This window comes from Dermacentor silvarum, chromosome 11 (genome assembly GCF_013339745.2).
Source record: "Dermacentor silvarum isolate Dsil-2018 chromosome 11, BIME_Dsil_1.4, whole genome shotgun sequence".
Taxonomy (NCBI): domain Eukaryota; kingdom Metazoa; phylum Arthropoda; class Arachnida; order Ixodida; family Ixodidae; genus Dermacentor; species Dermacentor silvarum.
The window spans coordinates 114,873,748-114,899,766 of record NC_051164.1 but is presented as its reverse complement, the minus strand read 5'-3'; the positions used below and the strand labels follow the sequence as shown (position 1 = coordinate 114,899,766).

General features: G+C 43.7%; 1 protein-coding gene across 1 annotated transcript in view; it reads right to left on the bottom strand.

The window, feature by feature from the left end:
• Positions 1 to 2,400: 2,400 nt before the first annotated feature.
• Positions 2,401 to 26,019, bottom strand: part of LOC119433474 (zinc finger CCCH domain-containing protein 4-like) — a 28,154-nt gene continuing 4,535 nt past the window's right edge. The window contains exons 2-11 of the mRNA XM_049658413.1: positions 24,972 to 25,069; positions 23,339 to 23,469; positions 20,715 to 20,890; positions 17,962 to 18,256; positions 13,985 to 14,206; positions 10,082 to 10,413; positions 9,081 to 9,322; positions 8,113 to 8,261; positions 6,665 to 7,069; positions 2,401 to 4,425 (exon numbers count right to left, since the gene is read on the bottom strand). Of these exons, the coding sequence (XP_049514370.1) occupies positions 3,058 to 4,425; positions 6,665 to 7,069; positions 8,113 to 8,261; positions 9,081 to 9,322; positions 10,082 to 10,413; positions 13,985 to 14,206; positions 17,962 to 18,256; positions 20,715 to 20,890; positions 23,339 to 23,469; positions 24,972 to 25,069 (3,418 nt within the window). The 3' untranslated portion in view covers positions 2,401 to 3,057. The remainder of the gene's footprint in view (positions 4,426 to 6,664; positions 7,070 to 8,112; positions 8,262 to 9,080; positions 9,323 to 10,081; positions 10,414 to 13,984; positions 14,207 to 17,961; positions 18,257 to 20,714; positions 20,891 to 23,338; positions 23,470 to 24,971; positions 25,070 to 26,019) is intronic.

Here is a 26,019-nt window from a genome sequence, read left to right as displayed (position 1 = left end):
TTCAAGTTGAGTATAATTAGCTTCCTCCTCAATCTTAGCTATCAGAACTGGTCGGTAATTGCAAACACAGTTGAGCTGACAAGGTGAATGGACCAATGTCAAACTGACACAAGTAGACAGCATTTACATGGAATTCCACGCTGGAATTGTCAATATAGTGCAAGAAACTAGGGCAAATTGACAAAGCTATCGGTGAGTTATTCAATGCCTCTGTTGTTGCCTTGCCAGCTGCAATGATTGGTTTGTGCACAAGAGAGCTACCCAAATAAACAACTAAGAATGTACAGTATTATTAGTCAATAACTTTAGAGTATATTATTTTCATAGTGCACAATTGGCTTTTTACACTGAGCACAAAAAGCACTAGCATGAACCTTTGTGCACAAAGCTCATGTATAGTTTGATACTAACATTACTAGACAAAAAGCTGGCACTGCCATCCTTCCGACATCATGGGAATCATAAGTACATGAATTTGTCTATGGTTTCGTATGATCCAGTGAGGCAACATAATGCAGCTTCTTTTAATGTTCTTCGTGCTAATATTGCGACCTTGTGTCATGATGCAGCATATAGGAGGTTAAGTATACAATCTTCACTTGTTTCTGAGGCTCCATGAGCCATCGCCAGATTACAATGCTGTTTAAAAGCGCCCTCACTTTGTCGTTCAACTACATGACAATATTTTGTTTCCTTAGAGCAGAAAACTGTTTTAAAGGGAGAGACTCCTCAAAACATCCTTTTTATTATTATTATTTGCACTAGGGGTCGGAAAATTCAGCTAATTATAGAGTTTTTCAAACATATTTCGAATATGTCATTAGCTTTTTGTGCAACTGCTATAGTTCTTGAATTATGTTCTACACAACGGTAAAATATAGTGATCTTTGCAGGTACTTTCTTGTGTACTAATTTTGACAAAAGGCATTGTGCTATAGCTTATTTAACTCTTTGTAAACCACAGAGTGCCGATATCCAAACAGCGTGTACAGTTACTAGAACTATGCAAAAAAATGACGACACTTCAACAAATAATTTTTCCCCAACTTATTGAAGTATAACCTCGTACTTTCACTACTACTGGTGGGAGATAATGCAATTTCAAGTAGATATCAGCATTCTACATATCTTCAAGAGTATGTATGGTGAGTTTCGTTACTATAGGACAAATATAAAGGTACAAGGTTATTTTCATTGGATTGTGAAAAAGAAATTAACAGATGGCTAACAAAAGATCAAATGCCTATAAGACTTGACTGAGACCTGAGAAGTCCTTGCTATAAGTGCAGTTTAAGAGGAGTAAGCAGGCGCCTCTGCAAATGCTTGCTGGTGAAGAACCGTGAAAGAAATGAAAGAAGTGCACAGATGTGTTCATGCACCACCCGCTCATGGCATGGATGGATGGCTGCATGTGTGCAGTCATGCAAATGAGCTCACGGCTTCGCGTCATTTTATGTTCTCGGCAATCGCTAGGCCTATCAGCATTTCATGGAGAAGGCAGAGCGCTGCAAACCTCTGATTTTGTTCAGTGCACATTACTGGACACACAGACAAGAAAGCTTCAATTTTTTTGCACTGGCATCCAGCAATGACCATTGTACAAAGTCGGAGGCTTGCAGTGCTTTATTGGCTTGCTCACAAAATGCTGAAAGCTAGGCAATCGCCGAGAATATAAAAGCAGGACTGGAAGCCCTTAACAGGAGTTTATGGGGGCCACAGTTGGATGGCACAGCATCCATCGGTGGTGAGGTGACGGGAGTGGAAGAAGTACAACGTGGAAGTAGGATGTCTACCGACTGGGTAATGCAGCCAATTTGGTGCAATGCGAGGTGACCAAGAGCTCGTGGAAGTTTTGAACTTTTCATTAGGAGTTAGTAGCAGCATCACCTGTCACCACATTATGGCCTAATCTGTGCAAAATAATCAGTACTTTTTCATTATTAACAAAAAGGTTTGCTATATGCGTCATTAAAATGACACTTGAAATTCATGGGCTTCTATGGGAATTCGATTTATTTCATTAAGCCCATGAGTTTGTTATCTGTTTCATTATAATGACATGTGGCTACTTGAGCAATGTAGTACAAACAAAAAATGTGTGGGGAGCTGTAAACAGACAAGAAATGAATAGACACTGCTGCATCATCATCAGATCTTTGGTTATAAATGCTGAACATTTTTGTTTGTGTACGCTGCTGATGTTTTATGATGTGGCTTTCACTTCTGTAAGGCTGTACTATGAAATAGTGCCATCTGAAGGTGTCATAATTAACCCCCCCCCCCCCCCAACACACACAATTTTTTAAAAGTTGTGCCAATGCCAAAAATGAACAGATTTGCAAAACAATAGTAAGCACACAAACAAACACAAGCCATTCATGTTGTCCTGGTTTCGCAGCAAGTATGGTAAAGTTCTTTATTTTGTCCCACCAGTCCATTAAGAACAGAGAAATGCGCATCCCTTGTGCTGGAACACATCTGTTGTTCTCCCAGTACATCTTTTTAACTTTGGACTGATAGTGAGGTAAAATGTACATCTTCACTGATGCCCACATGAAAAACCTTTATGCCTCACTGAACATGTTGACCTTTCTGCAAAGACCATTGAACCGGGCAAGAGAGTGGGAAATTACATACAGGCAAATAAAACATGCAAGGAAGCCACAAAGGCACTGGCAGTTCTGCACTCCATCATGAGTAGTGCAGACTGTAAGCAGTCGGCCTTTTTGAGACACAGCAGTAGTTGTATATACACGGCACACCTCATGTTCCTGCATGCTTCCACTGACGAGTGTTCACGGATGGCGAGCTATTGCTTTGGTTGTGCTTGGCAGCACTACCCACAGGTCTGTAGCGATGCATGCACTTTCTTCAGCGCCATTTGGCACCATGACAACAGCCCATTTGTGTTCCGTGTTGAGGCTATGTACAGTATGGGCAATACTCGCTGGCACACATTGCACATGGGGTCCCAGCAGAAGCCACATCCCAAACAGTGAGCAACTTGTGCCTGAAACAATTTCCTGGTCATGTTATTTACAAAAGCAGCTGCTTTCATCAGCAAAACGGTGAAGCCGTTGGATCTTTCGTCTTGAAGACATCTTTGAGTGACTTCATGGCCTGGTCAGCCTCAAACAAGAGGTCATCTGAGATGGCACCTGAAGGTGGCATATTTGGCATCAGGTCGTGCATAGCTGGGGCTGGTGGCATGACTGATGGGGGCGGCGGCATGACGGGTGCTGGCACGTCAGTGGGGAGAACGGGCGGCCGTGGCTGTGGTCGCCGCTGGTAGCTGCTGTAGCCACTAGGCCTGTCCCCCTCACTTTCGTACGTACTCAAAGGCGATGCATAGTCCATCCGGTTCTTGCGACCTGCCCCATCAGCACTTGCCTTGGGTCTTCCAGCACCCCTGGTCCTATGCCTGGGATCGCGCTTGACGGCCAGCTTGGTTTCCTGCTGTTGCTCTCCGTCAACATTCACTGCGCTTTCGTCCTTGGGCTTTGAGGCAGGTGTCTCACTCGTGCTCGGGGTGACCACCTTTTGCAGTTGATCGAGCCGTCTTGCAAGGCGTGGGTCCAATCGTAGTGGCATGGCACTACCGTTGGCAGCTAGTGCAGCAGCTTTCCTGGGATCAGCTTTTGGAACGACTTCAGCAGGCAGAGGTGTGACCTTTGGTGGTTCTGAAATAAGTGGCTTGTTTTCCACTATATGTGGTTGCTGTGGTGGCTGCTGCTGTTCAAGATGACGGGCCATTCTTGGATCACGCCTGCTGACAGTGGGCAGCTTTGGCAACACAGTCGCAGCAGGCAGGGGCAACACAGTCGCAGATGGCAGGGGCAACACAGGCGCAGCAGGCAGGGGAAGGGTGACTGACTGCACGACTTCTGCAGGAGGCACAACTTCCGGCACCTTTTGGCTTGCATACTTGGCAAGACGTGGATCATTCTTGAGCTTAGACTCTGGGATGGTACCGCTGCGCGCAACATCGTCATACTTTGGAAGCGCCCTGAGGATTGATGTGAGTCGGTAAGGCACATCTCCGTCCTTGGACTCCACAAAGGCCACTTCTGCAGCTTTGAGGACAGCTGGCGGCTTGTCTCTGAGTCTTGGGTCTCGTGACAAGTGCGACACTTCCGTTGATGGTTTGGAAAGCTGGCTGTCAGCCCTGGCCCGCCTCGGATCTCTGCTTGCCGCTGGCACCGAAGAAAGTGGTGCAGGTGTATCTGCCACCGGTGTAGCAGCTGCAGTGGCAGCAGGCACTCCCGAGAAAAGCTGTTTCCAAAAGTTAGTCTGTGGCTGACTGGGAACTTGTCGGATGCTGCTCAACATCTTGGCAATGTCTATGGCTGCCATGGAAGGCAACGTGCCAGCAGGCTGCAGGCACTGCTGACGGCGCACTGGTGGGGCAACTGCCGAGAACATTTGCTGGCATTGAGCTTTCCAGTGACTGAAAATAGAAAGCGTAGCAGCGTGATTACTTTACTGGCACTGACCACTTGCTAGTAACAACGCAGTTTCTCGATGCAGGAGTTCAATATTTTTCAAAGGGGCTCATACGTGCACATGCAGACAGGCTGAAATGCCACCAACCTCCATTCATATTATGGATTAAAATGAATTATGCACCACTGAACTAATGTCTTGCACCTTTTTCACATAGCAAGTATGACGTTATACACAATGAATGACATTCGTTTAACCTTGCAATATATGAAACTACACATTACAGGTGGCTCTAGTCATGTCACAAAAACTTCAAAGGACATAAGAGGTGCTCTGACAGTGTAAATGGGAGCACTGTCACAGGCCAGAATTTTAAAATGACCCTGAGGGCTCATCAATATATGGGCTACCCCAATCTCAAATGCCTAGCTAATGTAACAATGACAGAATGCACAGAGTTACTTGTCTTTTACTACAAAATTCATGCAAATAATTACACAATTGATGCAGGTTTGAAGAAAAAAAGAAAAGATGCCTAGACTAAAATAACAGAGTACATGGATTACATGGAGAGAGCTTATGTGACAAAGCATGTAAAGCACTAAATGCTTGTAGGGTTGCATAACATGGAGTGGAGCAGCAGCACATGCTGCTCAGTCATAGACCAAAATAAGGAAACACAGAAGCAATATAGCTATTAGGCGCTCTCTTTATTTTCTACAGCCTGCACTTCGCCATATCCGCCTTCATTGCTGCTTGCAATGCACTTTCCCACCTGCAAGATGGCTTGCTACGTCCATAATAGCAGCGATTCTGCCTCAGGGAAAATCATCTGCCTCACTTGAAAGCTATGAGGACAACCATGACTCAGTTGGCAACAATGTGGTGCAAAATGTGTGGTTAATGGACAAATTCTGGTACTGGCAACTAAACTCGCACACTCTCTCACATTGCTGGTTTGTGAGCATGCACAATGGATGAGCTGTGAAGTCAATTGTCAGCTGTGATTACTATGTACTGTGTGGCACTTGACTAGCTACCAGTCTTGACACTCACTCTGAAGCAGAGCCGGGACTGGCCATAATTCACAATGTTACCTTTAATTGTTCACACATAAAGCATTCATGACTCCCTGATTACCGGGCACACAGCTAACTGTCAAACTTTTCGGATCCTTCAAGCACAAGCGAATTTAGAAGTAGTTATCAGACCGATTAGTGGCTTTCTCTCTCCTTTAATTTCTATTAGCGTGCTGGAAGCTACACAAGGGAGACGGCAAGGGAGCAATGTCCCGGTAGCCCTGCCCTAAGGCTGAACGCGGGACGGCTCAAGGCGGCATTGCGTGGTGGCCGCGGTATCTACGCTGCGCTTTTTATTTCGGAGGCCACATGCAGCAGACGCAGCAATGCGCTAATGTCATGTTTAAACCGGCAATGCAAAAATGAAATGTTTTTTAAAAAGTTTTTTTGACATTGCAGACATGTACATTTTTCATTTATTTAACTCAAATAAGCAATAATTCTGTTACTGAAAATGTACACTTGAATCCGGATATATCGAACCCACATAAAACGAATTATTGTGTATAATGAACAGCAGTAAAACCCCCTTGAAAATTTTTGCATAACATTTTTGTGATCCCCTTCACATGCAATATATCCGGGTTCTACTGTACTACTAAGAATGCGGGCCGCGTGCCTTCATAACTGCATGGTTGCCGTCCATGATCGCGTTGATAGTGACTGCCGTTTCATCCGCAGCAGTTGCTGCAAACAGTAGTTTTGTTTTGGCTCAGTGCAATGGCTGTACGCGCAATGTCACAAACATGGCAGATGCTGTCAATGATGAAGAGTGCTGGTTACATCGGGATGTGCGTGCGATAATGAAAACTGTGTCTCAGATGAAGACTCATGTCATGGCCCCGCTGTGAAGGAAGTCGCGAGGCCTTCGCTGCTAATCAGTCACGAGATGACAAGAATTGCAGCTTCCGCACAGCTCTTGTGCAAAATAGAAACAGGATTTGCTGTTTCATTAGGTAAATAAAAGTGTGTTGATGTAGTAAGCACTTGTTTATTGTTTTCTTTATACCCTCAATAATTTGGCATTCGGTTAATTTAGACATTTCTTTCAGTCCCGTGAAATCCTAATTAACAAGGTTTTACTGTATGTTCAAAAAGTGTTTCAGAGCTCCTTTAATGAAACTATGACAAGTTCTACTTACTCCCTGCTGGAGTTTCTTCAAGACAGCTCTGAGCGGCTGGTCGTCGTCATAATCCTCGTCATCATCACTGCTCTCACTGTTACCCAGACAGACAATGCTCTTTGGCTCAGGCTTGGCTACAACAGGATTTTCTGTCTTGTCAGTGGCTACTGCATGACTTGTGCTGCCAGAAATGGACGACTCAGCAGCTGCTGTGATCTCAGCTGTGCGCTGCTGCTGCTGAATCCTCATGAAGAGCTCTCGCTGCCTCCGTGGCAGGTTTGGGGGAAGGACTTTCTTGTCACTGACAGCGTGGAGCGAGTCATCACTGGTGTCCTGTTCATCAGCATGCACAGGACGCTGTGGTGACTGATGAGGTTCATCTGAACTTGTGTCAGCCGAGGGAATCTTGGTTGGCTCTGGAGCCTAAAAGCAAATACAATTTTACTGTTAGATCAGCAATGCGTCTATGTATGGCTGCAGCTGACAAGACCCACCACCCTGCCCTTAATGAGCGGGGACCTTATGACCCCTCTAAAAATGTTGCAAAATGCTTTGCACATAAATTGCACAATGCCATGAATCTTCTCCCATGAGAATTTTTCAGTGGTATTTTGCACGAGCCAAGTTATCAAGAACCAAAAGCTGCTGCTTGCAAATCTCTCGGGCCTTCCTTTTCTGCAGCGCTTCTAGAGCTTTGGAGGCTGGGATTCCTTGCCACTGGTGCGGGCGATGCTCTGTGACATTTCGCGGTGTTTCTCTCCTTTCTAGCAACAGCCACTGGATCCTGTGATGCTTTAGTGCTTTTACAAAAGACAGCAGAGTTATTGCAATACGCAACCATCATCATCATCAGCCTATCTTTATGTCCACTGCAGGACGAAGGCCTATTCCAGCAATCTGCAAATTACCACCGTCTTGCGCTAGCTCATTTTAAGTTGCGCCTGCAAATTTCCAAATTTCATCACCCCACCTAATTTTCTGCCGTCCTCGACTGCGCTTCCCTTCTCATGGCACCCATTCTGTAACTTTCATGGTCCACCCCCTACGGTCCATCTTTCATGGTCCATCTGCCCTACGCATTACATGGCCTACCCAGCTCCATTTCTTTTTCTCTTAATGTCAACTAGAATATCTGCTATCCCAATTTGCTCTCCGATCATGCATACGTAATAATATTAAGCACACATGTTCATCACTGCAAGATCTGACAAGTCTTGGTGGGCTTGCTTACCATGTAAAATAGTTATCGCAATGCCCCTCTGCCATTTCATTCCATCTCACTTAATGCTAAGATACATGAAATATAGCGAAATATTCAAAATACAGCGAAGCAGCACTTTCACCAGGAACCAAGGAAGAGAATAGAGTTTAGTTTAGTTTACGCCAATGCAGTGTGCATGGTGCCAGGCGCCCAAATTTAAAATCCACTGTTCCCAATTTGTGGCAACAAGAGTGACCTCACTTGCCTGGTTGTGTGGCGGTGAGGGTGAGCTGAGCAAGTTGAGGCCAGGTATGGACTGCTGTTGCTGATGTGGTGGACTCATTGGATGATCCTGGCTCGGATCAAAGAAAATCCCCAGTGGTGACATACGACCATCAGGAACAAAAGTGGGACCTGGAATGGCACAACCTTTATTATTCTGCAGTCACTGACTGACGGAGCATCCCGTTTGGAGCTGCACACAGGACAAACATGCAGCACACAACAACCACGAAATTTCAAGATGTTATCATAGTTAAGTGCAAAACCATCAAAAGTCTATGAACCAGATTCCGCATGCAGATGGCATGATGTAAGGAGATGCTGATTCCCCCCGTCCCCCCCATCACCCCACTTTAACTTCAATTTTATTAAAACACTGCCCAATTATTAAGAAATTTTCACAATTGCATTCATGGGCAGTCAGTCACTGTACTAACAAATATTACAAAACTGCAGTTTTTGTTGCAGCACTTGTAACTGCATGTGTGTTACAGATGCACTTAGAATGTCAACAAATGTCCATCAAATTAGCAGCTCCTACCTCCATTTCTCTGATATTGAAACTCACTGTGGCCTGAGTTCTTACCATTACTGAGAATAGCCCATCAAACAGTGATGGGCCTGAAAAACTTGTCTATCAATGAAAGCAAACACACCATTTCTGACAGCAAAAGCAGTAGGTACATTTCAGTGAAGTTAGGGCCCGCGAACTTTATAGCAATGCCGCTGTTTCTTTACTGCTTGCACGGAACAGCAAGATGAAACTTAGGAACGTTTCAACAAGGGCAATAACACACCACAGTGCCAAAGCACGCGCAGCAAGAAATGGGCTCTTTGCACAGCATACAATTCCTTCTGTGCTGTGCGATGCATGCGAGACTGTATGATGTGCAATGAGAACACAATGCCAGAGTGCAAGGTGAAAAAAATAAGAAAAGGAGCCAAACGTACCACAGCCACCCTGATCTTGCAGAGGTGGTGAGGCTATGTTCGGTGACGCAAACCCACCCATCTGGCCGTGAGGCAAGGGCCGCATGGTACCGCCAGGACCCATGGGGCCTGATGGTCCACCAAAGCTATCCTCCATACAGTGCACAGGTGATGGGCCGCCCATCTGAGGTGGGCTGGCACCTGGCGGTGGCATGGAGCCACGTACGGGGCTTTGAGACAAGGAGTCCATATAGAATGCAGGCCTGTATTGGCATAGAGACAATAATGTGTTTTTTTTTTTTACTCTTCCTCTGCGGCTGAGAAACGATCTGAGGAACACAGGAAAAGGGAAGACACTGTATGGATTGCACTTCACTTTTATAACTCACAAATTCAGTACACTAACACCAGGTTGTCAATTGGTTAAACCTTGTTTGTTGCAATATAAGCCAGCTTTCTGCCTGGAACACTTCCATAACAACACAACACACAATGTATCTCAAAGCTCAGTCCATGTTTATGGCCTGGATCTGCATGTCCTTCCAAATATATTTTGACTTCTGATGAGTGCATAAGTAAGTATTTGAGGGTCACCAAAATGAGGCTCGCATGCCACTGCACTTATCCATTTAACCTGAGCAAACCATGAAGCAACAGTAGGATGACATGCTGGCATAGCTTGAACTCATGCTGAAGCATGCAAGCAGCACTGTCTCAATGAAGCCATCACATTCAATGGCGACGAGTTAACACGCATGTTTGAATCTATGCCTCCATTTGAAGGATGACCACCACTTGCATGGCAGACAGGCTAGGTGGGGAAGCAAATCACTGTATTGGAAGGCAGGCATGCAAACACGGCCACAGTAGAAGAAAAAGAACAACACAAACACGGTGTCCGTGTTGGCACGCCTGCCTTTCAGTACAATGAATCCTTACAAACTTGCTCAACTTTCAGTCATTCTAAGAACTTAATGGTTAGGATTGGGGCTCATCACCCTAACCCAACAAGAAGGTCTTGCCTGTGTGGGAATCCCTGCATTGGACCTCTTGGGGGACTCATAATGCGTGGCCCTTGTGGGGGGCCGAAAGAGGGGGCATTTGGTCCACCCCGCATGGGGGGCCCCCCTCCCCCTAGGAACTGCATGCGCCATGTCTCGGCCGCCTCCTTCACATGCCTTGGGGGCGAACCCAGCAACGAAGGCCGTTTGCCTGGCTGTGGTCCCCCTCCAAAGTCGTCACCCAGTCCTTGGTCATCATCTGGGCCATCGGGTCGATCCAGGGGCTCAGGGCCGTTCGGGCCACCCCCGGGGGGAATGTCATCATCACCACGACTACTGTGGTTGTCCAGATACTGGAAGCAGCAGCACACATTGAGCACACTTTTAGAACAGCGCATATGGCAACAGTAGTAGCTACTCGTGGCTGTGGCTGTCAAACCAACCAATTAAAATTTTCCTTTCATATGTCAAAAATCTTAAAGCACTTGTGTTTTGTACTTTGTTCTTCCTGTATTCCCATCAATTCCATGCTACCTGCCACCAGGGATTGGTAACAACTAGCCTAATAAAATTGCCTGTTAATATCTTCTTTTTATTTCTCTCATGATTGCTCAATAATTAATAGCTAGATCAAGCCACTCACTGTTTTAATTTTTTGCTTCTCAGTGTTGTAAAATTAATGGTACTGTATCTACATTTGTGTCAAACCAGAATGCTGGTTGATGCTGCTGCTAATTATTTCTATGACTGAGCGGTCAGTAAACAAATAATAAATGAGCCTAACAACTAAGTAAAAAAATCTAGTGGCATGCCAGGAGGCAAAGTTTAGAGGAAAGCAGCAAGTAGGATTCCTATGATGAGTGCACAATAAGGGGCACATCATGCCAACACCTGCTTCTTGGTTTAGGGCAGACAAGTCATTACACAATGCTCCCTGATTTGTGAATAATTAATGGACCACGTTGTCATAGACAAATGAAACTTCCATGTGGCCTATGCGTACAGCCTGTAATTACTAGGCACGCACCAGCATTTATACATTAATGTTCAGTCTGTGCTTGTCAAAGCCAAGCTGTACGATCAGGCCACAATATAATTCAGCATTTCCGTAGCATCCACGGTGTCTAAAATTTTTATCCCAGGATGTACTTAGCTGCAGTGACCAGAACATAATGGAAAGTTTCGGCCTAATGCATACTATGATACTGGAAACACAGATGTGAATAATGGTGCAGTGGCAACATCTTGCGATGCTGTGTTCAACCAGTCACAATAGAAACACCATCTTGATGCACTGATTTAGTGCAAAAAACAAGAAAAAAAAAGGAAGCCAATAGTATTTCCAGGAAGAGTATGTTGCTGCTGTAAAGGCGTTTATTGCACACAGGCGTTAGGGCCAACCGTTGGGTCAGTTCAAGGCACCGCGAGCGCCAGCGGCGTAGTCAGAGCGATGCGCAGGAGAGACTGACCCACTAGACAGCGCTGGTAAGGATGCCCCACTGCATCGTCCCTCTTCTTCACTACACTGCCACTATCTTTGAACCAGCAGGTAAATAGTAGGGGTGTGCCAATACCGCATAGTAGACTTCGTATCGAATATCGAATCGAATCAAGAAAAAAGAAAAGTTGAATATTGAATACCATTAGAAAATGTTTCACAAGCTTTACTGCTTGCAAATTTTAGGCAAGGGAACACGGTGCGGCACATGCTCGGGAGTGTCCTAGCATTGCATAACAAGAATGTAGCAAGCTATCAGGTACATAGAAATCAAGATATACAGTACGGTCTACGCTTGTTAAAGGGAACACTAAATTAGTATGCCAGCAGTAATTTCAGCTCAGTTCTAGTATACGAAGGCCTGGAAAAGATTTTTTTTTATATCAATAGAATTTCTGTTGGATATAATCAAGACCTTTTTTTTCCTCTGAAACCAATTAATTAGTGATGTTCCGCACTAATTGCATCCAAAATAAAAAATAAATGCTGAATTTTTTTTTTTTCATTCATTCATTCTTTATCCCAGGATGTATTTACTGGGATAAAGCCGCAGCCGAGAATACAATTGAGGTTCTGAGTTTATTAGTGTGGACTTGTATTTTGCAGCAATTTATTGCATAGAAAGTTGGCTTTCCAGTTTTTATCCAAAATAAAGAAGGGCTATCCCAACTTTATGGCAGGCAGGTTATTGTAAGGCCAATCTGCACAACAGACGAAAGGACTGTGCTGATATCACGACTCGGTCCCCATTCCGCAAGTAGCCGGCGCCGACGGTAAAGAGGAGGCACCGTTCATGCCGTTTCATTGTCAGGTTCGGCGTTATTTGCCACCTGTCAGATTCTTAAATCTAGAGGGTCACGGCATATTTGCACGACGCTGGCTTACCGTAATTGACATCTACGTAATGCAAAGTAGGGCGCGAATCGTTGTGGCACAAGACCCCGGAAATGCCGATGCGTCTCGAGCTACTGGGGCTCCAGCAGTGCGAGACACATTTAAAAATTTTTTTTACTGCTTATTGTTTTTGGAAAACCAAAACGAAATTGAGCTGGTGGGCGACGCCAAATGCCACCAAAGTGAAACATGACGCTCACATCGCGCCACCTGCAGCAAGGAATGGTGTACCGGGTTATCGCCTGCACGCTTCTAACGGCACTACGCCCCACGTGCTGTAAAACAGAGAGGTGAACATGCTTATCGGAATAAGGTTAGCGGTGATAGCTGTGAATGCGGTGTGCAACTACCCGGGGGGACATTTGCTGGTACCAGAAAAAGAAACTGAGTGCACACCGGTGTTTTCATGTGAGACGGGCAGGCGAGTATTGCTGGGAAGCTAACGGGCGGCTACTGTTCTCGGTCGTGCTGGCCTTGTGCCTTTTCGTGTTTTCAATGGATATAGCGGCAAGAAAACGTATAATATGATCGCAGTCTGCAGCAGGGAGCGGCAGGGTGTTTGGGTTATCGCCTATTAAAGGCATGCAGTACGCTTCCAACAGCACCATGCACTGTGAAACAGATAGATGAAGATACTTCTTGCAATAGGGTTGGTAGCGAAAGCTACGAATGCAGCGTGCGATGACCCAGTAGGTAATTTGCTGGTACTGGAATAAGAAAGTGAGTGCGCGCCGGCGCTTTCACGCGAGATGAGCAGCCAAAAATTGCGGTGAAGCTGCCACGGCGGGCTCGATCATGCGCACCTTGTGCACTTTCTTGTTTTCCTGTGATCTAGCCACCGTGAGATGTATCATACGATCGTAGCTTGTTGATCGAGGTTCTACTGTACCATGGCATCATTACCATCAGCAGCCTAATTTACGTCCACTGTAGAACAAAGGCCACTCTCAGTGAACTCCAATTACTCCTGTTTTGTACCAGGAGACTCAATCCCATGCCTACCCATTTCCTAACCATTAAATCATCTGCCATCTCCAACTACTTTCCTTTCCTTGGCATCCATTTTATTACTTTATAGAGCAGACCACCGATTATTTGCTGTACACCTTAGATAGCCTACCCAACACGTTCATTCTTAATTTCAACTAGAACATCAGTGACACCCGTTTGCTCTCTAATCCATAATGCCCTCTTCCTGTCTCTCAACATCACGCCTACCGTTTTCCTTGACATTGCAAACTTGTACAGTCTTTAGCTTAGTCTCAAGTTTCGCTGTCATCCTCCAAGTTTTGGCCTCACAGCTGGACGAGTACTGGCAGAATGCATCAATTGTATACTTTTCAAAAATAGTGGTATGCTGCCATTCACAACTTGACATTCTCTTGCCATCTGGCTAAAGTGGCGTCATATTCAGCCAACTCCATCTGGCCGACAACAGGATCTTTACTTTTGCCCATAGAGATGACACAATGTGGGTAAAGACTGCAGAGTGGTTTCCCGGTACAGCAGTGTGGCACCCAAAGAGCACTGACCCTGTGGAGCAACCGTCTCGTCTCATCCGTCAGGGGCTGATGGGAGAAACGGCAAGCGGTGTCTGCGTAGCACTTGGCACCTGTGTGGAAGAACTTGCAGGGGAAGTCCTGGTGCATGAAGGAGCAGTGCTCCCCGCGGGCGCAGTAGCCACCCAGGTAGAACTTGCACAGGTCGGCCTTGCGTGGCTGCGGCACATCGTGTGAAAATGGGCAGTCTGCCCCCTGCGCAAGTGCAAAATCAACGTGGAGACGTCACTTTTTTTGGGGGGGGGGGGGGAACAGCACTTCACCAGCTTGCGGTTGTGGTAGGTGCCCATAGTTTCATCATGCATCATGACAGCAGTGTCTTCTCACTACACGAAATCAATGTGCACGGTTACTTTTCTATTTCGGCCTGACAAACAGCCTGTTATTCACTCATCAATAGCACACACTTACATGCTAGAATCTACGAGACACTTGGGCACTGTAGCAGTGCATATCTCAAACACGTTCCGAAGGACGCCTCATGCCTAACGCGGCAGTTGCATTACTTTGACAGAATGTTTGTCTTGGCATGGCCACAAAATTCCTATTGTCGAGCCCTATGTGTGACGCCATGAGCATTTGTTACAGCAATAAGCAGCCTTCCACATCCAAATTATCAAAATTCTTATCGGAAGCTACAGATACATCACGTTAAGCCAACCAAAACATCGGCATGAATGTAGCAGCCACCTTGAAGAAAGGTGATGCATCATATTTGTGATGAAAACAATCCATGAAAAGGCAGAATTAGTTCATTCATTGCGCATCTGCGGCACACAAGCGGGAAGCTGGGTCAGAATTTCTTCATATTTCTCGAGTTTTCCTTTAAACATGGGGGAAAAAAAAGATCCACAGAAGAGATAGTGCGCCAGAAACAGGCAAGATTGACGTTTTTGAAAGTGCTCTAAAAACCTACTGTTTGCATATCTACCATAAATAAAAATAATTAATCATTACAAGCTAATTAGGAACAACACAAGAAATAGTGGAGGCTTCTTCATGTTGTTGTTGTTAACAACATGCAGTTGCTTTCATTCGCATAAAAGGATTTGTTTTGTTTTTTCCCCCTCTTAAGCTTGGTGCACGACAGCAGGGACACCCTGTATTAATGAGGTTTAGTGCATGTGCTGATAAAGGCCACTAAAGCCACCAATTATCACTTCGATTTGAAGCAGACAGTCACATTTAAGCATACACGGTTAATCCTTGTGCTCTATAGTGCATACTATGAATTCGCAGATGGTTTACCAAGACAGGCAGGCAGGCAGTGTGATTACACTGCCAAGGCACAGTGCTTTGCAAACAAGAAGATACATTTGTATGGGAATGTTTGTCATAACACCAGAGCATCAAATTAATCCCACTGCACGCAGCCGTCAGACGCTGCTCATATCAAAAAGCCACAATGCAGTGGACTGAATCAACACTCTAAGCAATTGCACTTCATGATGGTAGGATCAAGAAGGGAAGAGCGAGGTAAGTGAGAACATGCCGGTAAAAATTTTGCAGACAATGTAACCAATGCTTTGTATATGAAAAGTTTGTTCAGGTACTTCTGCACCGTGTGCATGCACTATCAGCTGCAAAAAGTCTTAGCGTTCGCAAGTACGAAAAGGTACATTACCATGTACCATGGTACACACATATGATACTGCACAATACTTCACAAAGCTTAAAGTTTTAAATATAACTGCGCTATATGGTCTGCAATCCTCGGACCTTCTTTCACCTCATTGCGAAATATTATAACAAAACGTGTGGTAGAAATCGAGAAAACAGCACTTTCCCAGTGTGCTGTCGCCAAAACTGCAAGAAAATTGGGCTTCGAGAGGTGCCACTGCATCGCGCGGATTTTTGTTGACGCAGTGTTGCCCTCTTGATATCGCCGTAAACAGGGAAGATCGAAGCTAAAGATAGCCGCAGCATCGTATTTCTGCATGCAAAAAAATAAAGTGAAAGGCCGATCGTGAAAAGAGAAAACTAGCATCGCAATTCATTACTGCAGTTACATGGTGCACGCAGAGTGCCCCTATTGGCTGACGTAGATATGAATCACGCACACGATTGTTTCACGTGCATTTCAGCAGCGGCAAGCTGTACATTTTGAGTGTTTCTGAGACTGAAATTTAAAGATAGGCCTGGTTATCTCGTTTCTTCGGTAGCCCTGTCCTAGCTGCTGCCCGATTGTGATCGGCACATGATTTGCGCAAGAAAAGAAGATCTGTTTACTTTTCTTTGCAGCAGTGAAGCTCTTTCGCATGGTTGTGTGACCTGATGCGCGCAAAGGTAGTCTCTGTCAACAGGCGCGGTAGACAAGGAAAGCATGAAATGCAAAGATACAGCTATCCATGGAAGTGAACACCGCCGATCTTGACGAGGCGCAAGACTGACCGCATTGCGTGCGCAATGGTGATTGTGGCTTGCAATTGTGACGGGCCTGCTGCTCGCGTCTGATTGCTGACTGCCGATAAAATTGCAAGGCATTTAAAAACGGTGTCCTACGAAATGCCAAGGATTTCACTGAAGTGCAAAGAAAACGTGACCTCAGTGAAGGACTGCTGTCCCGGCAGGTTTTAGGTGCTCTAAGGCTTTCTTGCAATGATTCTGACAAAAAGAACTTTGGGCAATGTTTTTTCAGCTTTTAATTTTCAGGCAGTTGCTGTCACTCATCCCTTCGCCAATTCACAAATAATGAAGGTAGAATCATTTTTTGCATATAAGTCCTGAAGCATTGAGGTGTGCTATAAAGCTGTACAGTTTTGTCTGCATGCGATGAATATTTTTATCATTCACATTTTGCGAAAGTCATTTGTAAGGCAATATGCATAATAAAGTAATATGCAACAATTTTTTTCTTATTTTTACTGTGTAGTAAAAAATATACCAATAGCTTTATAGCACAAAATATTGCTTTGTGAACATTATGCCACAAAAATCGAGAGCAATTTCCACGACTTTAATCAATTATTTGGGGAATGACAATTAGAGTATGTCAATTTGTTGTAAATCACAAACTATAACAGATATCTCGGAACTAATTTCAGATCTGATATCACCATAATAAATTACATTCACGTGCCAAATTTCATCAAGTTAGTTACATAAACAATGGAAATAGTTTTCATTGTCATGTCCCCCCTTAAGTCAGTTCCTTATGCAACTGTTTGTCACATACACCACCATGCTTCCTGGTCTTTAACCGTTTGCCGCACCGTGTATCAGAGAAATATCTGCTTTCTATTCACCTTCATGAGCATGTTTAACGCTAGAATATAAAAAATGTATGTGTATAATTCGTTTTTACAAGTATTAATTGTTTATTTCCTGTCATACAGTTTATTTACTTTGCCATTATCAAATAGATTTGTAATAGCACTGAAAATAATTTTTTTAAAGTGTGTTAGTGTTTTCACTCTTTTTGATAACTGAAAAAATATGTATGAAGTGTTAATTTGTTATGATTGTTTTCTCGGTTTTATACAGACCTTGCTATTTAATGTTAGCCTGAAATGCGTCTAAATGCATTGCGCTTTAAGTTAGAATTGTAAAACTGTCGTGACCATGTTCACCAACTGCTGTCATGTGATCAATAGGCACTGAAAGGTCTTCAGGCTGCATCAAGCACGTTTTTTGCAAACATTGCATTTCATTTCAGGTGGCTTTATGGCCATATTGATCAAGAAGCACAATCCCTCTATCAGTTGAAGAACTTACAGGCTGTTTACACTGTGCAGGTAAGCCCTGCTGCTGCTGCAGCAGCATGAGACCACAAAATGCACGAACAGGCCTTACAGACATTAGGCCAGGTTGTGGTCAGTGTGGCAACATGTGTGCATACAATGCTTAAAGGCAAAGATAGGAGCACTTGTTTATTTTTCCGGTGCTTCACAGGGATCTGAGAACACAATACACCTCACAGCACGAGCAAGAACTTGCTAAATTGCACGTACCTTGACACACTTGGAGTCCAGGTAGAACTTGCATATAGAGCGCTTGGATGGCCCATCACGTTTTCCACCAGCGCCACCACCCCTGCCACCTGACAATGCTAGCTTGTTTTTCTTCTTCTTCTTCTTCGGGGGCCCAGGTCTTCGGCTGTCCATCATGAAAGGCTTTCCGCGACCGCGACCACCTCGACCACTTGGGAACCCACTGCCGTGGGGCAGTGGTGGTCCCCCCATGCCTTCTTGGTGACCCTCAGGGCCCCCGCTACCTTCAGGCGAATCACATCCTCCTCGTGGAGACCTGAAGAAGAAATGGGCCAGCCACAAGGTGGCTGTTAGCACTGACACTAATTGAAAAGAGGCTTTCATGAAAACACGAAACCCTGTAGTGATAAGCTGATACTCAATCACATGCTAGTTAGAATGAGCAAGAATGTACCTTTGAATTTCTAGATTAACTAATGTGAGTAACCTAGTCGTGACATACATCTGTTTCAGGCTTGGAATCAGAGCTTTGCACTTCAGCACATTTTGAGGCTATCCATGCAAATTCCAAATTCCATTCTCAAGTACTCATAGGTTAGAATGTCTTCCCATAGTTTTGACTCAGATTGTTTCATGCCTGCACCGATCTGTTATCTCCTCTACTGCTGTTTGTGTGTCAACTACTTTAAAGTTTCATTAAAACTATTTCAGTTCATTAACTTCACAGAGGCTGAGGAGTGATTGTATTGCAAGGTTGATGATTAGCAATCATTTTGCACAGAACTTCACTAACATAGCAAATTTTTAATCAACTTATGTGTGCCTCTTTGTGCAAAAATCTTGGTACAGTCTTTACATGAGAGGACGGAGGGCTAGCAAACAGCCTTTTCCCAGCTTTTCATGCCAAGTATTCCTGGTGGCATGAAAAGCTGCCTTCAACTTCTGTGCCATTTTTACAAATCATGAATGTTTTTTTTTTTCGTTTCCAAGGTGATGGCACAAATGATACAAAATGGTTACTTGAGGTAGCTTGTTATCTAGAACAATGACAGTTGACTGTTTTAATCACACCTTTAAATTGAGCAAGAAATAAATGTCAGGCATCTATCAGAACAGCTAACAGAGCAGTCACTGCTGCAGTTTCTAGTGTCAGTGCTAGCTGTCCACAGCCATTGCATTCCTTGCAGTCAAATGTGAACATATGAGAATGTAACATAGCAAAAAAAAAAAAAAAGAGAAGGTGAAGGTTGTGTGCAGCCACCAAAAGTATTGCTTGCAAACGACGCTAAAGAACAGAAGGACAGAAGAGACTGAAAGACAGCCACAGCAACACAACTAACAACTGCAAGTTTGCTTCTTGATATCAGAATACATGCTGGCCTTACAAGCAATAAACTAGAGACACACTTCAGCAAAAGGGTGCAATACAATGGAATGTATATTTGCTTGCTTGTGAGCCTGCATATATTCTGCATGGTCAAGAAATAAACTTTCAACTGTCAGTGTGCCTTGTGGCAGCCTTCCAGTCTCTTCGGTCCTTCGTGGTCTTTGGTACTGTTTGCAAACTATGACGAACCAGCCAGCCCAAGGGTATGTTTTCACCAAAAGCAGGCAAGAGCAGCAGAAGCGTCTGCCGTTGTCATTTGCATATTCCAGTCACTGAACCCACAAAAAACAGCGAGTGAGAGTGCACAGTTCTTGTTAGTGCGTACCCCTCCAATACCCATGCACAGTGGCCAGCCAGATGTCCTCCTGCATGCAGCATACTCCCACTTGTTACAACAGTCACTTGGGCTTACATATCACACGGATGTATGCGCATTAGTAGGCCATCGTTTAGCATTTCCTCAAGCACCCCTCGGGAGGCGCATAAACGCTCAAATTCCAACTGGTCGTGGAGCAGAGCCATGCTACAAAGAAAGAAAGACAACAGGCAAAGATGCCATCAAGGCCTTACAGGCAATGTCCCGTTTTTTTAGCAGCCTAGCTATAGACAATCAACATCTTGTCATTTTGTTCAGCATAAACTTCAAAGAGCATGTCGTTTTAGGCATGGCAAGATGGAGTGGGAAACTATTTAGGCATTGGTTTCAGTCCCTAAAACAATATATATATATATATATATATATATCTTTTTGCATTTGTCAAGCTCTTCGCTGTGAAGCTTCGAACAAACTTTACTTACTTTGTCATGATAACATTGTCCGTATTTACCGAATAAGACTGACTAAAATAAGCAGAGGTTGGAATAGGAGGAATGACCAAGCAGCACAGACTACAGAAAACTGACACAACTGCAAACAGAAGAAAGTTTTAAAAGCAAATTGTTGACAGAGCTGCTTCATAAAGCCCTTGCTTAACACTAGAGATGGTAACAAAGTTTGTCATGAATATGCAAGCTTCTATATGCCTCAGCATGGTATATTTTCTTCACGTGAAGCGTAATTGTTCATGCAGTTTGTTCACATGGAAAAAACAAAAACAAAAACAAAAAAAAACAAATTATTGATGCATGCAAGGGCTTGACAGAACAATGCTCAGTCAGGTAAAATCATTAGTAAAACAGGTCAGTGATCAACATCAGGAACACATGCTGACATTTGAGGAACTGTGCTAACTGGCATGGATCTGTTGACCGAGGCGAGTAACCTCTTTCTACAAATGGTAGTTTATTTGTTTCACATAGGCAGATCTTGAGGTGATTCATTCATGCGAATCACCTGCAGTATTCCAGATGAAAACCTAAATTCTGATCTGGCCCTTTGTATACTCACTGCATATAGCTGTCGTCGTAAGGGCCAGGAGAGCTGAAGTCTCTGGGAGGCAAGGAGCTGCCATGGTGTGAGTGGTGCATGGGCGGCCCCCGTGATGGCCCACTACCAGACTCGGGTGAAAACCACACGGTGTCATCCACCATGCGATCATGGTCTAGGTAATGGGCCCGCTTCTGCTGCAAAGTCAAAGCATCGAAACTATAGCTCTATTAAGCACAATGCGTTGGCGGGCTAGTTGGTGCGATTCCATAGTTACTTGATTAGCGCCTTGTCCTGTTGTCTTTCACGTGTCCGTTGTTCTTGCACTAATCAAGTAACTATGGAAGCTCTATTAAGCAGGCAGCAGTTGGGAAGTGTACAACTATGATGCGTGGAAATGCATTCCATCTCAGTGCATGAAATGGCATGTACACCAGCACTGCTAATGAGCCAACACTTCAAATGCATACAGTTTTTGCCAGTGAAGAAAGCACTGACAAGCTAACTTACGCAGTGGTAATAGAAATCTTCGTCTTCGTCATCCTAATAAAAATTTCAAGGAAGAATGCAAAAGCTCTTGAGCCTGAATTGCATGCATGCCTGCTGCTTAAGCAACAACACACATGGGAGGGAACTTACACTGTTATAACAACAATAATCATCTTCGTCCTCCTCCTACAAAGAAAGGTCATGCATGCCATGGAGCTTAAGCGGCACGTTTAAGACATCAGTGCCTTCACAGCAACAACTTAACAGACAAGCAACGACTTACACTACAATAACAACAATAGCCATCTTTGTCGTCATCCTGCAAAAAAGAGAGATGCGTGCCCTGAAGCACTAGACAGCACTTTAAAGACGCGGTGCCGCAGGGCTCAAGTAACAACTTACACTGTAGTAATAACAGTAACCGTCTTCTTCATGCTCCTACAAGAAAAGCAAGAATAAATCTTTGCTACATGCTAAAACATATGCTGTGTTTATATATAAGGTTCAAACAACACGGAGGAAGCACTCAGAATTGACACCATGTTAAGTGAACAGGCTAAAATTGTGCCATCGCATAGAAACTTTGTCGGCATTTGTTTATGAATCACGGCACCAACGAATTAAATGTAAGCACACAAAACAATCTCCACATTGTAGCCCTTGCCGTGTGCCTTTCAGCATGACGTAACTTCTCCTATGCAGCATTACCTACAGTGTTATTTGTCTGTTCACTGAGCTTACAAGTAGATTGCTGTGCATACTTAGATACCTTAATGGCTTAATTAAACTGCTGAATATTGGATCTTGTTACATATCTAGCCTGTTATGCAGTTATACATCCAGATACACATCCCACATAAACACACAAAAGCACACAACCGACCACGGACACCATGCAGAGGGGGAGGGCGACAAGGATTTGGAGAAGTGGGAATGATGACACACTAATTCAAAGCATCAATTAAAAAAATATAATAATAATTGAAGGGCCTTCACGGCAACCAGAAGCAAAAAAAATATATATTTTTCATTATATTTGATAAATGGTCAACCAGTTAACTTACATGCCAACTTCGTGCCTGAAAATGAAATAATAAGAGTGGCTAAGTGATGAGGCTGCACACATCCTGAACCACTGTCTCTGTCTTGTCACTTCATCTCAGAAAGGAAGCCACTAGCAGATGCAGTGGCCCCACAATAACAATTGCATCCTACAAAACTTGTGACATGCTTCTCAATACTGGTACCTCGCCGCATGCGCAGCACACTTTCACCGGGCTGACACATAATTTAGCATAAGTATGCTTATCAACACAGCACAGGTATATTTTTGCAATATATATGTGTGGCGTGTAAGAGTAAAAACATAACAAAACCGTTTCTTAGATATGTCAAGCACGAATCCAATGCAAGAATAAGAAGGATATACACTTAAGTAAGAATACGTAAGTACGTAAGTAAGTAAATAAGTAAGTAGGGCCCTTTGTCGAAACGTTGGCTTCAGTGACATCCCTTGTTCGACCTCTGCTGATCGCAGTCTTCAATAAGCCATTTGGGCAATGATTCATTCTTTTCCATGTTCCTGTTGACAACCTATTGAATGTGCCATTACTGAACTATTGCTGATTTCGGTCTCCTGATTTCCAGCTAATATCGTACTGCCACATTCTTCGTAAAACTGAACACCTGCATAAGCTAGACATGGCTGCACATGCGCAACATTCCACTACATGCTATACTCAATTCATCGTGGATACTTGTGCAATCTATTGCTGATTGTTCCTCAGGGACACACATAGCATTTTGTACTGTATACCACATGCCAAGTGTTCATGCCAAATATGCATACTGTATCAGCTTGTGCGTGAGTTCTAGCACACCATGTTAGGGACACCAAATGGTAAGCAGGCACTACTGCTGTTGCTATAGCAAGGGTCACATAGTTACTCAGGGGCAGCATTTTTTATTATGGTCACTTCTAGGACAGCAGGAATGAACAGCAGGTCACTTTCCAGCGCTGTTGCTCTACCCTCACCTGTGCAAGCTAAGCTTGTACACGTGTTTCCTATAAATTTTGCTCTCTACCTCAGTCTCAACTGCCTGCATCTAGCATCTATACATATATAAACAGGGAGGCACAGTGCTGGAGCACCTACCTTTGGATCAGGACCACCAGGCTCCTCCTTCTTGCGCTTCTTGCGCTTGCGTTTCTCCAGTTTGGTGAATGCTGGCCGCAGTGCCTCCTGAGGGGGCAGTGGAGGTCCCTTGAGCAGTGGGCCTGGTGGCCCTGCACATCAGTAGTCGAGAATGCATTCAAGAGACAATACTAATAAATCGAGTTAAGACTGATGATGTACTCTTATAAAAGTTGAATACCAGAGAAGGCCACAGTTCCTCAAACTTCAGCACAGGTACGTGATATCAAGGACTTTGAGGGGTATTTTTTGTATTTTGCCTATTGTCCCTCAGTAAAAGTTATTAAATCTTGCCAAATTCAGTCTCCGACTCTTTTAGAATACAACACAGCCTATATTTATCGACAAAAAAAATTCAACTAGGCTTGAGAAAACACTGTTAAAACCTATGACATCACGGCAAGATGGCGTCGGAACTGGTGCCACCAGTCGTTAGTTTTTGAATCTTTTATTTATTTATTAAAAATACCTCAAGGACCCTGTACACAGCGTTTTACACGAGTTTAAAACCAGGAAAATTAGAAATGGCTCAATTACCACGTGAAAATAAATGTTCTGAAGTACCGCATTCCATGTGACACCATTGTCCATAACGGGGCCTGATGTATGGGTTAGTTCTTGTAAAGGGTGTTTCAAGTAACTTCAACCAACGTTTACAAAAATTAAGTGCACTTTAGGCAAATGACACCAATGGTATACCGCTTGTAGTCACCCTGAGTTACTCTTGAATATTTTTTTGAAAAAAGATCAGTGGGCTTATTGGTTCGATCATACAAAATTTTAGACATGTATTTTAGGGCAGAACATGTTACTTGATAAGTTTTAGAGTGTTCCGAGAAACATTCAATGAAGTTGTTTCTATGACATTATCTTTTATGCGGTTCTCTTGTTACAGGCACTGAAAGTCACCGAAATATGAAATGATAGCCCATTCCCCTATCGCAAAAAAAGCCTAAGAATGTGTTTAATTATTTGTTCAGTGCATGTTAGATACATTTTTTTTTTTTCATATTTACTTCCACGTATACGCTTGCTAACCAAACGTGTTTTTATTCCAGAGTGCTGTGTCCAAAGTAGGAAGATTGTGCCCTTAATCAGGCTATGTCTACTAGTGCCAATGTATATAACACTAACGGAGGCCATCTATGCTGGCCACATGCTGATGAAAATCATAGAGAGCTGAAAATGTTTTCTTGTACTGTGCTGTCACAAGTTGCGACAAGCAATGAACTAATGGGGCTTTGTGTACACAGGCCCTAAATGTTTTTTGTTGTTCTTTTCAGCATAATTTATGGCTTGATTTGATGTCATATTCCATGCTCCAGCAGCAACTTGACAATCGCAGCACGACTCTTTGCCAGTTTTCTTGTACTAGCGTTATTTTCATGCTAAATCAGTAAAACTTCAGTCACAGTGCAATGACATATGCTTCCCCCTACCCATTTTCTTCTTGTGTTCTTATGTGGTATGTTGTCCTGATTTTATTACTATACATGCCTACCACATGTAATAATACGGTTGACTACTTTCTGGAGTTGTGAATGAGGCAAATGCAATGAAATGTATGTAATTAAAGTTTTCTGTGTGAGCACACCAGTTTTCTGGTCATCACTGTCCTCTTGTCCTGAATCAATGATTTCTCCCTCTTCGAGGTCGGCTGATGGAACATCCTCTTCGGGATCCGCACCACCACTGTAATGGGAAAAGATTGCACAGCACATTAAAATAAAGCAGAAAGAAGCTAAGTCTATAATTTACTTCAGCCTACTTGTATAGGAAAGAGAAAACAGCAAACTTCCCAAAAAGTACTACTCATATATTCCAAAGTCATAGTGGCAATTATTTTTAATCTGCCTGTCGACCTTTTCATCTGTACTACTCCTAAGGTCATATATTGACCACTACTCTAATGGAACAAGTAGGAATCAAAAGTGTATTAGAACCGACGCTGAGCTCAAGTGCATTGACATGGTATTGCGGTGTTTAATGTGTAGTGTAGCCATGTTCTTCCATGAGCATACCAGCACCAGTGCAATGAGCGCCCTACTGCGTTTTAATTTCTAGATGCCATTGCACACATGCACATCAAGAGAGAATGCAAAATGCAGTGAGTCATGGGGCAAGCCATCTGTGTCCTCACGCAAGAGAAAAAAAATGTTGAACCTCCTTCGCAGAAGAGCCATCAATCATCTCTCTCCCTAAGCATAAGACATGCTGCAAGCTGTGAACACTCTTTTTTCTTGTCAAACGCACTGAAACAAAATGGTAATATGAAACTTTCCACATGCTCTTGCTGCTTTGTGCAATACCAGCTGGCAATCTCCTTATGTAGAAGAAGGTGCTCACACTTTTGCCAATCTCAAACTCAAGCCTCCCTTAAGCATGACCTTAAATTCGCTGCGCATTGACGACGCAATAGCAGAAAACCCCATGGGCTTCATCTTTCGATAATTACAAGTGTAAGGTTAGAACTCAATATCAGCAGACAAGAAAAATATGTCCATATCATAAACATTATCTCTTAAGAAAGGATAAATGTGGCACAAGTTTAGTGGGCCGTGTGAAACAACCATTTTTATTTATTGCAGATAACTAAATTTAACTCGCAAGCCCTACTAGTAAATGAGCTGTTTTGTCTGAGG